Below are 14485 nucleotides of genomic sequence, written 5' to 3'. Positions count from 1 at the left end.
GGTATAAGATCTTAAGATTTAATAATATAATATTTTTATAGAATTTTTAAAATATTGAATAAATACAAAGATTAATGTTTAATATATAATTTAAGTATGCTTAAAACTATTTAATATAATGTTTATTAATTTTCTTATTAAACATATTACAATTATTAAAATTTATAAAATAACATTTTAATCAAAAATTATTACAACTTTTATTAAAAAAAAAAAAAAACATTATTACTTAATTAATTAAAGAAGACAAACATTTTATTTAATTAATACAAATGACCAAATTTATTCCAAATATTCTCAATCAAATCCTCCTTTAGTTTGCGATGTGCTTGTTTATCACGAATTAATGTATGACCATCACCTAAACCTTCAAGATTTGAAACATAGTTACTGAAAAGGTAAGATCCGGAGTAGTTCCAGTTCCATCTTCTTGTTGGAATTCTTGTTCATCATAGAGTGTGTATGAATCTCGTTCATTTTCGACAATCATATTATGCAGTATGAGACATGCTCTCATTATATATGCAATTTTACCCTTGGACCATAAAAGAGTTGGATTTTTAATCATGGCGAACCTAGATTGCAAGACTCCAAATGCACGCTCAACATCTTTTCGTGCACCTTCTTGTTTTTGTGCAAATAAACGATGTTTAGGATGTTGTGGTTGTGGGATGGATTTAACAAATGTCGCCCATTCCGGGTAAATACCATCCGTCAGATAGTAAGCCAAATTATACTCATTTCCGTTGACATAGTACGAAACTTCGGGAGCTCGACCGTAAATAATGTCATTAAATACTGGTGATTGATCAAGGACATTTAAATCGTTACAAGTACCTGGAGCTCCAAAAAATGTGTGCCATATCCAGAGATCTTGTGAAGCTACTGCCTCCAAAACAATTGTTGGCTTATCGGTGCCTCTTGAATACATTCCTTTCCAAGCGGTTGGGCAATTTTTCCACTGCCAGTGCATACAGTCAATGCTACCAACCATCCCGGGAAAACCCCTCTGTTCTCCATAAAATAGTAACCTTTGAAGATCCTCTGCTGTTGGTCGGCGTAGGTATTCAGTGCCAAACAAGTCAACTATCCCGACGACAAAATGTTCCAAACATTTACGAGCAGTACAAGCAGCAAGGCGTATGTATTCGTCAACCGAGTCTGTCGCAGTCCCATATGCTAAAAGTCGAATTGCTGCTGTACATTGTTGTAGGGGTGATAGACCATTCCGGAAGGTTGCATCCTTTTTTGGCTTAAAATATGGAACTTCTTCACTGAGACGATTCACAATACGCAAGAACAACGGCTTGTTCATTCGAAACCGTTGCCGGAAATGGTGAGCATTGTAAGTGGGATTATCAGAAAAATAATCGTTCCACAGACGTTCATGCCCTTCTTCTCGTTTTCTATCAATATATTCACGTGGTTTCCTTTCCACCGGAATTTCCTCTTCAACAGATTGAAATTGGTTACTAAATTGCTCTTGAAAGTATTGGTTTAAACTATCATTATGGGGATCATAATGATAGTGAAATTTGTTGGAAGAGGATGCCATAACAATGAAGGAAAGAAAGAAATATTTGTTTTAGGTGAGAAGTGAAAGTGTTTTTAGGAAAAGAAATATTTGTTTTGGGTGAGAAAGAAATTTGTGTTTGATGAATGAAAGAAATATTTGACTTTGGTGATAGAAGGAAATGTTTGTTTGGTGGGGAGAAAAAAATGTCTCATATATATAGAGTGATCAATTGCAAATTCCAAACTAAACACACGGGTTCATAATTCGCAAAATAAAACAACAACAGCCAACTTCACGGACCAATAATTCGCAGAAAAAGACAACAACAGCCAACATCACGGGTTCATAATTCGCAAAAAAAAACAGCAACAACCAACATCACGGGTTCATAATTCACAAACAGCCAAACATCTTTCCAAGACAATAATTTACTTGACCTCTTTCACTATGTCCGTCAGCTGGATCACTCGGTCCGTCAGGTGGTTCACTTTGTCCTTCAGCTGGATTACAAGAACCTTGAGCTGTATCATTTGGTCGTTGAGTTGGATTACTTGCTCCTTGAGTTGGATAACTTCGTCATTGGGTTGAGCATCACGGTTCGACAGACTACGTAACGGACCAGCTTCACGGTTCGACAGACTTGGTAACGGACCAGCTTCACGGTTCGACAGACTTGGTAACGGACCAGCATCACGGTTCGACAGACTAGGTTCATAGTAGGCAGTCTCAGCCTCATCTTCTGTATCGGAACTATAGTTTAAGGGGCTGTTTATGCCCTCGTCATAGTCAGAGAACATGTCTAAGTGCAACCTGAAACCAAAACAAACCAAACATTCGAAATTCATTAAAGTTTCCCAAAATACAAGAACATATCTAACCCGATTCATTAAAAACATCATATAAAGCTAAAATTTCTGAAAACATTAATTAAAAACATTCATCAAAGTTTCTGAAAATACATAAACATCAAATAAATATAACCCGATTCATGAAAAACATCTTATAAAACTAAAATTAAACAAGCATAAACCCTAAAGCTAAAACAGTTCAGCCATTAGCTTTTTCTTTAGAGCTTTTTCATCTTCATCTAGCGTTTCTTTCTTGGCAATGAGAGTGTCTAGAATGGACATCTTTTGAAGTTCCTTCATGCCCTCTAAATCCTTTTTTTTAATTTCCCACATTTGACTAAAATCTGTCGATGGTGCAGCCTTCTCTTTGCCTTTGTTCCTCGCCTTTTTCATTGCCTTTATTCCAGCAGGCCTGCTCTCCTGCTCACCCACAACAGACCCTGACGATGGTGCAGCCTCCTCATCCGCTTTTCTTTTGGAAGAGGTGGTTGTCTTTGGAGTTGGGTTCATAGGCTCATTATTAATCCATTTCTGTTCATAGCGAAGCACATTCCAAGCATACTCTAAACTAAACTTCTTCTTGTACAGCTTCGTGTATAGTTGGTGAGCATTGTGCAGAATATCCACATCATTCATGCCACTAGCTTTCTCACTTTTTGCCTTTGCGTATGCTCCACAAAACTTACTGACCTCCCTGCTTATTTTTGCCAGCGTTGTCTACAATGATCACGGAGCCTTGGTTCACCACCACCAAGGACATGATCGCTTGTTGCATAGTAATCACCAATGCGCTTCCAGAAGGATCCAGACGGTTGATCATTCCCAACAATCCCATCCTTCGATGTGTTTAACCAGGCGCTTATTAATACTAAGTCATCCTTTGCGGACCATATCCTTCTCTCCCTACGTTGTTCTGCTGTCTCTTCAGTTTGAGTATGAGGTTGACTCGGCTGTGGACTGGTTTGCGAGCAAAAAGAAGGGATTTGAGGAGATCCAAGGTTTACATTTGGAGAAAAGCTGTCGTAGGGGAAGTTTAGAAGACTAAAGTAGGATTGAGACTGACTATTAGGATTATTATTTGATTCCATAGGAATTTTTTTTTAAAACGGAGGTAGTGAATGAAAACGGAATAAGGCGAGGAAGAGAAGTAGCAATGTCTTACGAAAGAAGCTGATTTACGAAAGAAGATGAGGAAGAGAAGTAGCTATGTCTTAAGAAAAAAGATGATTTACGAAACAAGATGAGGAAGAGCAGTAGCTATGTCTTAAGAAAAAATATGATATCCGAAACAAGATGAGGAACAGAAGTAGCTATGTCTTAAGAAAAAAGATGATTTCCGAGAGAAGATGATTTAGAGATTGGTAAGAAAGAAGTAAATAAGATTGGTTAATATAGAGAAATTAAGAAGATCATTAAATAAAAAGTTTTGTGTTGTTGGAGAATTTTAATTATACCTACTTCAGTCACATCAGCAGTAAATAAAAGACTTTAAGTGTTTTAGATAAGTAATGACTTTGTACTATCAAACATCACAAAGAAACAACCAACATAGAACATCACAACCAACATAGAACATCACAACATAGACATTTAGTGTTTTAGAGAAGTAATGACTTTGTACTATCAAACATCACAATGAAACAACCAACATACACTCTCGCAATCACCATCACAATAAATTTTCAACCAAGACAATGAAAATAACAATACTTTTAAACCAACCAACATACACTCTCGCAATCACCATCACAATAAATTTTCAACCAAGACAATGAAAATAACAATACTTTTCAATTAACTTTAGAGAGTGGTACTAACCTTTTACTTTAGATGAATGTTGTTTGCGGGTTTCCAATTTAAATCGCCCTGCTAAACCTCACCTACATGCCTCATAAACAAACAAAAATCGATTAATGATTAGTAACAATACAACAAACACTATAATCAAAGGCAATAAGATCAATAAAACAAACGCTATAATCAAACGCCCTAAACCCTAAATCAAGTTTTCCCCAAATCCGAAACCCTTAACTCAGTTTTCCCCCAAATTCGAAACCTTAAACAAAACCTAATCGAAACCCTAAATCAATTTTCCCCCAAATTCGAAACCCTAAATCGAATCGAAACCCTAAATCAATTTTCCCCCAAATTCGAAACCCTAAATCGAATCGAAACCCTAAATCAATTTTAATTTGGGGGAAAAATCAATTATCCCCCATACCGAAACCCTAAATCAATTTTAATCGAAACCCTAAATCAATTTTCCCCAAAATTCGAAACCCTATCGAATCGAAACCCTAAATCCAACTTTCCCCAAATTCAAAACCCTAAAACCAAATGAAACAGAGAAGACGACGAGACAGAGGAGATTACCTAGCCGACGACACAGAGGAGACGGTGATGACGACGAGATCTTCAGCTTCGCGACGCAGAGGAGATGTCTACACTTCGCGAGACAGAGGAGACGACGATAATCGGTGGCTCCGGAGTAGACGACGACACGAGGAGACGAGGAGACGACTAGGAGACGGTCGCCCCGGTGTTTCAATCGCCGGACAGAGGAGAAGACGATGCCGGAAAAAATTCTCTCGTGGTTTCCAGGAAATCGCGTATCGGGAAAGAGAGAAGAAGAAAATGAAAATTAAACAAGGAATGAAATGAAAAAAAAAAAAAAAATTGCATAAGTTAAACAACCGGACACGTCAGCACAAGATCAGGGCGAGAACTGATCTTAATTAAGATCGTTTCATCTGATCTTAATTAAGATCGTTTCATCTGATCTTAGAGCCACTGTTCACTAAATTTGATTTTTTTAAGACCCAAGATCAGGTGAGGTGTTCCCCCAATAAATATGGCCTAACTTCTAACCCATATGGTTAAGTTGGTTTAAGAACAAAGTTAAGAGTAGTGTATTTGTATCCAAATAATTTATCATGGATTTTACAGCTTTTGGGAATATGCACATAATAAGCTTTAAATAAATAATTTGAGTCGGTCTTAATATATTATATTCATTTGTAAATTTCTTAAGAATTATAAACAAGAAAAAATCAATAATATAGTTATTGTCTGGTGTGTTGTTTGTGATGACACATAGAAGTGGTCTTATGTCATTAGCTGCAAGTGGAGACTTTTGACAATTTGACTATAAACAGCCATATTAATGTTGGTTTGGTCCAACACTTAACAATGTCCCACGTCTTGAAGAGTTTTAGACTTGCAAACCAAATCAATATGCAATACACAATATACTTAAAAAGAGTAAAGGTATGATTCATCTTAGACTCTTAGGTGTCTCTTAATGTGATGATCTTTTAATTCGCTTTACGTAGAGATCCACACTACTCTACTTATAAGTTTGGTATTCCAATTAAAGGAGCAAGTTCTAATATGTATCATCAATTCGCCATCTTAAATCTATGGAGAAACCATTTGTTTGAAAAAGAAAGATAAGATGGTGAGATGAGATGAATAAGATGGTTTGCTTTATGGAACTTTGGTCAATTAAAACTATCATGCTTTATGTGAATCCAAAAGCATAATACAGAAAGATAGAAGACAAAAAAATATCAAAGCTTGAGAGAAGAAAACAAAAGAGTTATAATATCCTCTCATCAAATTAACAAAAGACCCCACCAAATTAGATTAAAAGCCAAACCACCAAAGTACTTCAAGAACCCAAAATCAAAATATCTTTCTGTTTTTTTTTTTCAAGACTACAATGTCAACAACTCCTTTATACCATCATTATACTTCCTAATTTAATAGTTTTTTTTTTTTCAAGTTAAAGGCTTACTTTGCTTGCATATGTACGTCTCTTAGACTCTTTCTTCTTCCTCGTCTTCATGAGGTGGCAACTCATTCAAGTCAAACTCCAAAAAACTTCTCTTCAATTTCTTCACCTCTTGCACTATCTCTGTTGCTTGAGCTTGACTAGAAGACGCTTCTGCTGGAGCAGTAGTTGGAGCAGCTGTTGGAGCCGCGGTTGCAGCCTCAGTAGAAACTGGTCCAGTCCAATGACATCTCTTGTGACCTCCAAGAGCTTGACCTGTTGGGAAGCTTCTATGACAAATATTACATATGTGATCTCCATTGTTACTACTGCTTATAGATGTGTTTGATCCCTGAGCACTAGCTAAACCGGTTACTATTGCTTCGATTCCAAGTAATGAAGCTTCAGCGTTTGCCCTAGCTAGATGATTCTCCAATACCCTGACCTTGTTGTGACTTGCTCTATGACCTCCTAAAGCTTGATAAGAAGAAAACGACTTGTTGCAAGTAACACACACGTGCTTCTCACGTACACCAGCAGCAGCACCACCTTCCTCAGCTGCAGCAGCAACAACCGCAAGCTGATGATGATCATGATGAGTAGATGATGACTCTTTCTCCATCTCAGACAAACTTTTCTTCTTCTTCTTCCTCTTCTTAACCATTTCCAGATCTTTCTCTTCAACCGAATGCGAATTATAAGTCTCTGCTACATTAAGATTAGCAGCTTCTTCTGCAGTAGTAGCTAAGAACAATAGGTTATTAGCATCATTCATATCTTCCTGTGGTTGATCCTTCAAATCAGATTCATCAACCTTCAAATCACTTCTCCTTCCTCTCTTTCCTTTAGTAGACCATCCTTTAAACGATTCCTTAAGGTCAACAACGTTTTCAGATTCCAAATTGTTATCCCATAGCTCCGAGTTCTCATCATCATCATCATCATCAAAATCATTATCATCATCATCATAATCCGAGCTTATGAACTCATCATCATGATCATCAATAGAGAGTGTAGAAGACGAAGAGTTACCAAGTGGATGAGGAAGAGGAGGAGGAGGAGGAGGAGGCAAAACTCCTTTCCACCCTCTGTCTGGATGATACCTCATGTGTCCATACAAAGCCTTCATTGATGTAAACTTCTTGTAACAAACACAACAAGCCACTTCTAACTCACCTCTTTCAGATCTACCAACCATACCAGACACCATCTTTGGTCTCTGCACCATTGAGTACTGCGCATGAATCCGTTTGTGACCTCCTAAAGCTTTACCTGAGCTAAACCTTTTACCACATTCACTACATACATGATGCTTCTTCTTCTCTTCATCTTCTTCCTCTTCTTCTTCTTCCACGTCACCTTCCTCTAGATCCATACTCTTAGCTTCATGATCATCTTCTTCTTCCTCGAGACCGATGTTTTTAGCTTCATCATCTTCTTCTACCCCTTTACCTTCCTCATGTTGAATCCTTGGGATTTTAACCTTGATAGATCCAAATCTCGGTCTCCCAAGTGAGAATTTACAGTTGGTTTTGCTACCTCGTAATAGGTCCATCGCCTTTGAAGCTTAAATCCACACAAAACACCAAGCTCAGATCAAAGCTGAAACAGATCTATCCAGCTGATTTACACTAGGGCTAGCAAAGCTTCTCCTGTATGTAAAAACACACACTAACTTAGTACTGAAGAAGAGAAACCCTCAAAAGCTCTCTCAAACTCGATAAAATCTCAAAGCTATGAAAATCTAAGAAAAAAAAGCAAAAGAAGAAGTTGAAGGAGAAGAAGAAGAAGAGGCTATAGCCATAAGAGTGAAGAAGAGTCTGTATTGTGCCTCACGTTTTTGGATGAATAGTCTCTCTCTCTCTCTCTCTCTATTTATTTATTCACAAATATATAAAAACAGCCTTTTTTATTTAAAAGCTAATAATTATAATTAAATTTTGTGTTTATAGAGTTTGTGTAGAGTATCTCTCTCTTCCTTGTAAACACACTTTAGCTGCTTACCACACAAATACTACAAGATATGACTTTTATTGAGGCTTTTTGTTTGACTGTGTATATACATTAACACAATCTGCTAAGTCTTTGACTAGTAAACACACTTGTTTTATGGTAATTGTGTAAAAGCAAAGACTATTATTAGAGTTTGTGGTTAATTTCACCTTTTTTTTTTCTTTTTTTTTTTATATTATCCCTTATATTAATGTTTCCATATCTTCCTTTGGGTAGATTCAAAGGGTATATTTATGATTGATTGAGTTTCCTAATTGATGGAAACGCAAAACGTGGTTTTCTTTGGTGTTTTGAGCAATATATAAAAGTTGAGTTCACGTTTTGGGTTTGAACCAAACACGTCGTAATCCGATCGTGCTTTAGGGAATAATAGTAAATAACTAAATATAGGTGATTAATTGTCATTTATCTTTTTCGTGGGTATTGCAATTAATGGCAAATAAATCAAGATTTTATTTAAAGACTAAAAGATTAAGCAATTAAAAAGATTTTCTTTGGATTTTCATTTATTTATTATTATTGGGATAATCATTTTGGCATCAAAAGAAAATCTTTTCAGTAGGATTCCAAAAGGTTTGTTTAGTAGAGAGAAATTTGGATACTTATCCTAATTTGTAATTAAATCTTCAAAATAAGGGTTCTTATAAATTATTGTCCTACTTTTCCTGAAGATGATTCACTTCCTCAAATCCAAATCTAAAATGATTTAGATTGGTACAGTTTTAGGTTATCTGAAAGTATTTTTTAAAAATTGGCTTTTCTTTTGCAGGGTTGGTTTGTCTTTAATTTAACTTTTACATATTATTTTATTTATTATGGTTTTATCTAAATATAAATTTGTGCAATTTAATTCAAATGATAGATTGTATGTGATTACTGAAAGCATACAACTAATATATCTAAAATTTAAATTTGACCATCCCAATTAGGTGCAAGTGTATAATATTTCTATTGACACATATTTTTAGATATATATATATATATATATATAGATATCTTAATATTTATTTATGTAAATTATACTTACTAGTAAGAAAGTATTCTTTACTCCATTGAACTTCTTCATAAACAGAACAAATCTAACCTGTCAAAAAAAAAAAAAGTAGAAAGCAGAACAATCCAACCAAATCATAAATGGTTAGTAAAAATATATTTCCCATGAGGATCATATTTCATATTTCTTTTCTAATTTCTTAATCATTTTATCTTATGTTCTTTTCTTTTCCCTTTTACCTTTATTAATTAATTAACCTATTCAAACAATTTATATCATTTTCCTTATTATATATGACTTTCCACTCTTCTTTGATATTTTTAATAAAATTAAAGTGGTATAACAAACACATGTAAAAGTATATTAACTACTAGATACATATATGATATAGTTTCATGAATGCTCTGCACTAAATCAAGTCTTCTTAAGTATAAACAAAATATCAAGTCTATATTTTCATAATAAAAAACATTAAATATTTTTAGATATTATACATTAAGACTTTTGGTATTTCTAGTTAGAAACTTGAAAGGAAATGAATCACTTAACTTTCAACTCCTACATTTCATAAAATGTTCATATGTAACTTTTTTTTTTTTGGCTAGTAACTTCTTAGATCCTATTTTCTAGATCTTTTAAAAATATATTAATCTTCTCTTTAACAATATGCTTTTATTCTTAAAGTGCATTTTCAACCATCAACTATGTAAGTATTTTGGTGCGCTCACAATTTAACCACACGAAGTCGACCACGCATTAATTTTATGCATTTGTATGAAAATGTATGTTCATCTCAACTAGATGGAACATGCTTTCCCAGGCAGAGTGATATCGATCAGGAATCAAGGGAGTACACCAAAATTATCGCAGCCGTCAAGACAAACAACATCACAGTAGCTTCCCTAAAACCCTACCAACTACTACTAGAATGATTTGATCTGATGAACGAGTAAGGCCTAAAGATCGTGAGCTAATTCATCTACATAAGTACATAACCACACATATGCATGTCAGCACACTAAAGCAGGTGTTGTGATTTTCTGTAAGAGACAACATCTTTCTTATGTTCATCTATTATACAAATCATTGTTCGGGTCTGCGGGATCTAGACTTCTACTCTACTTGATCGTACTCACCCTTCCGAGATTTAATTTTCACTCAGGTAAATAAGACTTTACGATAAACGAGTTTTGTATGATGAAGCCTTTATTGACCAGTAGGTAAAAATACTAACAAGAGATTACATAAGTTTTGTACAAAATTTAGAGTTGTGAATTAGTGGCCAAAAAACTTAGTAGTGGAGGACCACTCTTACCTGTCATTCAAGTTATCAGAGATTTAACCTAATATAAATCCTCTTAACAATCAATGCTAGCTCAACACATGCTCGATGTGGAATGATTCTATTTGCATTGAACTGCAAAAATATGGGATCAGTTAATTTTCACAAAAGTTTTGGTTATGGTTTCAAGTAATGTAAAATCAAAACCAAGCCAAATTTAGTTTTTTCTTAACCTGATACAAGCTTCTCGCGCAAGAAATTGTTACACACTTGAGAGAATATTCTTGTAATGATATGCAAAAGATGCTTAGGCCAAAATAAATCCAAGTTGGATGATCCAACTCTAGGAAGACTGTTTCTTTGTTGGTTAAAAATCTTATAGCCAAATCTAAAAGATCTTTGAAGGAATTTGAGTTTTTTGACTTATGAATCCCAAAGACAATTTCCAAGTCCGTGAAAAATGTACATTTTAAAAGCACAACAAATCAAATTACACAAATGAACAGCTTCTGATAGTTTCTCTCTCTTTTTCTCTTTGTCGGTATGATTATGAAACCTAACCAAGTAGGCATATAATAGATTATTTTATGTAAGTGTTTTTTTTTAATATAAAAGAAGGCTTAAAATTGATTTTCCATCAGAGTAATGAATCGAGATAAGTGTAGTCTCTGGTTCTACCATACTCCAAGAGACTTCCATAAGTCCGGTCCCAAACACCGACGAAGAGAGATTCAGTATCTGGACTAAACGAAATCCCAGATATCTCTCCAAAGAAATCAATCTCTTGCTCCTTTTTGTAACCTGTTTTTGTGTCATAGATATGGACAAAATCTGCTGGCTCCGCCATTGCAACGTACCGTCCATCAGATGTGAACCTAATGGACCGTACGGCTCCGAGGTTACCTTTTAGGACAGCGACTGATTCCGAGAGATTCCTTGTGTCCCAAATACGACAGGTCTTGTCTTGGTTTCCTGTGGCAAATGTTACACCGTTTGGATGCCAAGCTGATGCAAACGAATAGTCTAAGTGACCTTTTAGCGTCCCGATCGTCTGCAACAAAACTCAAAACCGTAAAGTTCCAAAAGACCTAACCGCAGTATAATAGACAGTTCCGGGAAGAAGAATCTTAAGTACCTGTCCGTTGCTTGAGTCAACCAGTAGACCATCTGGGTCATCTCCAACGACTGCTACTAGTTTTCCATCAGGACTAAGGGAGCTATGCTGTAAAAATTTCCAATTAAATAGCTTTGTAAGATTCAGTTTGATTTATCTGCAGAAAAGCAGAAGAATGAGAAATTAAGTGAGCTTACGTTGACAGGCCATAGAAAACGGACGAGTTGGACAAGCTGGTATCTCTCCATATCAAAGTCTCTGACTCCACAGTCATTATTTGAGGCCATGAAATGAAGTGCGCCGCTAATAAGACAATAGTACTAGTTTCAGTCCTGTTTGTCTTATAGCCTAAAACTTGAAAGCACAAAACCACCAACGTAATATTATGAAAGGCAAAGAGGTACCTGGAGTTTCTGTATATATCTACTGCATTGGTGATAGCGTTTTCGGTATAAGTTGTACGTGAACAGAAGCTCACACCAGGTCTATCAAGATGCTGTTTGTATGGGGGAACAAAAAAATTCACAAAATTGGAACATGATGAATAAGCAACTTCTTTGGCAGTTTAAATCAATGGAAAGAGGCTTCTAAGCAGTTGGTGGAAACACCGAAGTTTGCTACTATCCTTATTATATCTATTCAAAGTCGTTAAACTAACCTTGCAAATGAGTTCTCCCTGAAATCCACCAGCAACTAGCAGTCTTTCTTTTACTGCAAGAGTGCTGATTTGAGTCTCTGTAAATCCTTCCAACAAACTCTCGGGATGTTTCTGAATAATATAGAATATTATCGTCTTTAAATAAACCCAACAGAGACGAAAAGGAGTCCCAACAAGATAGTTACGATAATGCTTGAAAAACGAACCTCAGATGGAGCTACATGACCTTTAACATTAAGTATTTCATTCCTGGAACCAGTCAAAGAAGACCAGTGACTGATAGAGTAGTTTGACAATAGATAAACATCATGTTTTGAGGTAGCCCAGACCAAATTCCTCAACTGCAACAAAGAAGGGAAAATAATTAGTCTAACTCTGATTTCATCAACAACAGTAGCATAGAGAACGTCTACATTTGAATTACACTCCATCTGACTAAGAAGAAAAAAAGAAGCTACCAAGTTATATTTACATGATCTGAACAAAGAACCATACTGTTTGACATAACAGAGAAGGGTTTAAGTAGACAAACCTGGAAATGGAGAATGGTTGATCTCACTGATCTAGAATTCCTCCTGAACGAATAGAAAGAGCTGCCTTTCTCAGTATTCATGCATTTCTGGTTCCAATAAGCAAGACTAGAGTGAGAAAAAGGTCAACCTATGTACACCTCCTTATAAATAACCTTAAAAGAAGCATGAAATTACAATTCACCTTAGCAGATTCCTCACCCGAGTTGGGGATATTTTCATAGTTTTTATACTGTTCTAGCCTAGTTTTCCTATACTCTTTTCTAGTAACGCTAAGTCTATCCCAGGGTATACCCTGAATATCTTTCCCATTCCTTGCTTGAGCAGCAGAAGTATCTGCTGCAGACTTGTTCTGAAGTAATAATCCATGTACACAAGTTAGTAAACTGGGTGTGGTGTTAAAGAACATACACAAAAGAGTAATAACGGAGAAACAGAGTAAAGAAGGAAGACAAACCAATTGGTCTTGGTCTAAATCTTCGACTTCGGAATCAGAAGCATCGATATCCCTACCATCAAACTCGGCATTCATATCATCTTCAAGATCATCCATGTCATACTCATCAGCCATATATTCATCTTCAAAGTTCATAATCAAACATGGGGTGAGTGAGTGAGAGAGATCAATTCAAGGAAAAAAGAATACTCAAATCACACACAAGGGAAAACAGAACAAACCAAAGTCAGCCATATCTTCTCTTAGATATCCCCAAATTGAAACAAAGCCAAATCCAATTCCCACTTTCTCAAAAACCAACCTGCAATATTATATAGTAAACAATTCACAAACCAATACAAATTAATAATAATAAGATGATGCAAAATTCATAAATTTAGCAATAATCAAAAAATTCACAAAGCAATAAAAAGCATAAACAGAACAATAAAAAACATTAATATAATTATTGTATTTATGAATCTCCTAACTCTAAATTAGGGCTTACCCGCAAAATTCAATTCTCCAGGAATCAATTAAAATTGCAACGCAAAAATTTCAATAAAAATTGCAATTAAAAAAAAAAATGAATAGGTAACAAAAAAATCAAAGAGTATTCGATCTAATGCACTAAAAACCCTATGTTTTTGAATCAGGAGGAAAAAGAAAAAGAGGTATATTAATTCGATAAGATCGTCGTCATCATCTCAACCCCAGAAAACCCTAATATTAGTAAAAGAGGGGTTTCACCAGAAGAAAAAAAAAAAAAGAAAAAGAAAAGAGAGGATTAAATAAGTGAGAAGAATAAAATGAAAAAAAAATTCGATTACCAAAATCTCGAAAACTTGTGTTGAGAAATTGACGCGAATTAGGTAATCACCGGATCTGATGAGAGGATCCAATTTTATTGTGTATACAACATACACACTCCATGTATTTTTTTTTAAAAGTTAAGTTGATCATTTTTTTGGAATCAAATATTATCCACGTCAGCATATTAACAGCCAATATCCAATAACCACGCGTTACCCGTATCATTGAAGTTAACCCAATCTTATTTTCTTGGACCAACTGAAAAATCTTTATTATATACAACAACTAGATAAAATTATTTAAAAAAATAAATCGTAAATCTAAAACAAATTTTCAAAAATATATAAAGAATTTTTTTTCTAAAGTAAATATATAAATAATTTAAGTTAGAGAATTTTTAATTTACCTTCATACAATTATTTATATTTCTATATTTTTAGTATATTATAATAATTTAAAGCTAAATTCTATCCCACTAAAACTTTTGTCAAATATTCATCATTACAAAT

General features: G+C 34.8%; 2 protein-coding genes and 1 long non-coding RNA gene across 4 annotated transcripts; all 3 read right to left on the bottom strand.

The window, feature by feature from the left end:
- Nucleotides 1-1697: 1697 nt before the first annotated feature.
- On the bottom strand, nucleotides 1698-5018 carry LOC147949189 (uncharacterized). The gene is made up of 3 exons (XR_015582716.1): nucleotides 4738-5018; nucleotides 4183-4244; nucleotides 1698-2326 (listed from the first exon to the last, which is right to left on the bottom strand). It is a non-coding gene; the product is annotated as an uncharacterized LOC147949189 (long non-coding RNA).
- A 900-nt stretch (nucleotides 5019-5918) lies between these two features.
- Nucleotides 5919-8166, bottom strand: LOC104732874 (uncharacterized). Its single transcript, XM_010452472.3, has one exon. It carries the CDS (start codon nucleotides 7689-7691, stop codon nucleotides 6183-6185), a length of 1509 nt encoding a protein of 502 aa, XP_010450774.1. The 5' UTR covers nucleotides 7692-8166; the 3' UTR covers nucleotides 5919-6182.
- A 2657-nt stretch (nucleotides 8167-10823) lies between these two features.
- LOC104732857 (putative WD repeat-containing protein C2A9.03) lies at nucleotides 10824-14138 on the bottom strand. 2 transcript variants are annotated; one of them, XM_087489376.1, is made up of 11 exons: nucleotides 13994-14138; nucleotides 13406-13485; nucleotides 13185-13306; nucleotides 12912-13079; nucleotides 12730-12816; nucleotides 12404-12538; nucleotides 12198-12308; nucleotides 11944-12035; nucleotides 11737-11842; nucleotides 11561-11647; nucleotides 10824-11476 (listed from the first exon to the last, which is right to left on the bottom strand). In XM_087489376.1, the coding sequence occupies exons 2-11, from the start codon at nucleotides 13416-13418 to the stop codon at nucleotides 11063-11065; spliced, it is 1335 nt and encodes a 444-aa protein (XP_087345502.1). In that variant the 5' UTR covers nucleotides 13419-13485; nucleotides 13994-14138; the 3' UTR covers nucleotides 10824-11062. The 2 variants fall into 2 exon arrangements, with proteins under 2 accessions (XP_087345502.1, XP_087345506.1); XM_087489380.1 differs by having other exon boundaries at nucleotides 13672-14096.
- Nucleotides 14139-14485: the final 347 nt, after the last annotated feature.

The sequence above is a fragment of the Camelina sativa genome, chromosome 2, assembly GCF_030686135.1.
Source record: "Camelina sativa cultivar CO46 ecotype springtype chromosome 2, ASM3068613v1".
Lineage (NCBI taxonomy): Eukaryota > Viridiplantae > Streptophyta > Magnoliopsida > Brassicales > Brassicaceae > Camelina > Camelina sativa.
Note: the sequence above shows the minus strand (reverse complement) of the source record. Positions and strands in the feature narration are given on the sequence as shown.

What these genes read in the sequence shown, in the direction of transcription:
- LOC104732874 (XM_010452472.3), bottom strand. Translation starts at nt 7,691, where the DNA reads ATGGACCTATTACGAGGTAGCAAAACCAACTGTAAATTCTCACTTGGG.
- LOC104732857 (XM_087489376.1), bottom strand. An exon ending in ATTTAGACCAAGACCAATTG is followed by an intron (nt 13,080 to 13,184) that starts GTTTGTCTTCCT and finishes TTATTACTTCAG; the next exon opens with AACAAGTCTGCAGCAGATAC. An exon ending in CAACCATTCTCCATTTCCAG is followed by an intron (nt 12,539 to 12,729) that starts GTTTGTCTACTT and finishes TCTTTGTTGCAG; the next exon opens with TTGAGGAATTTGGTCTGGGC.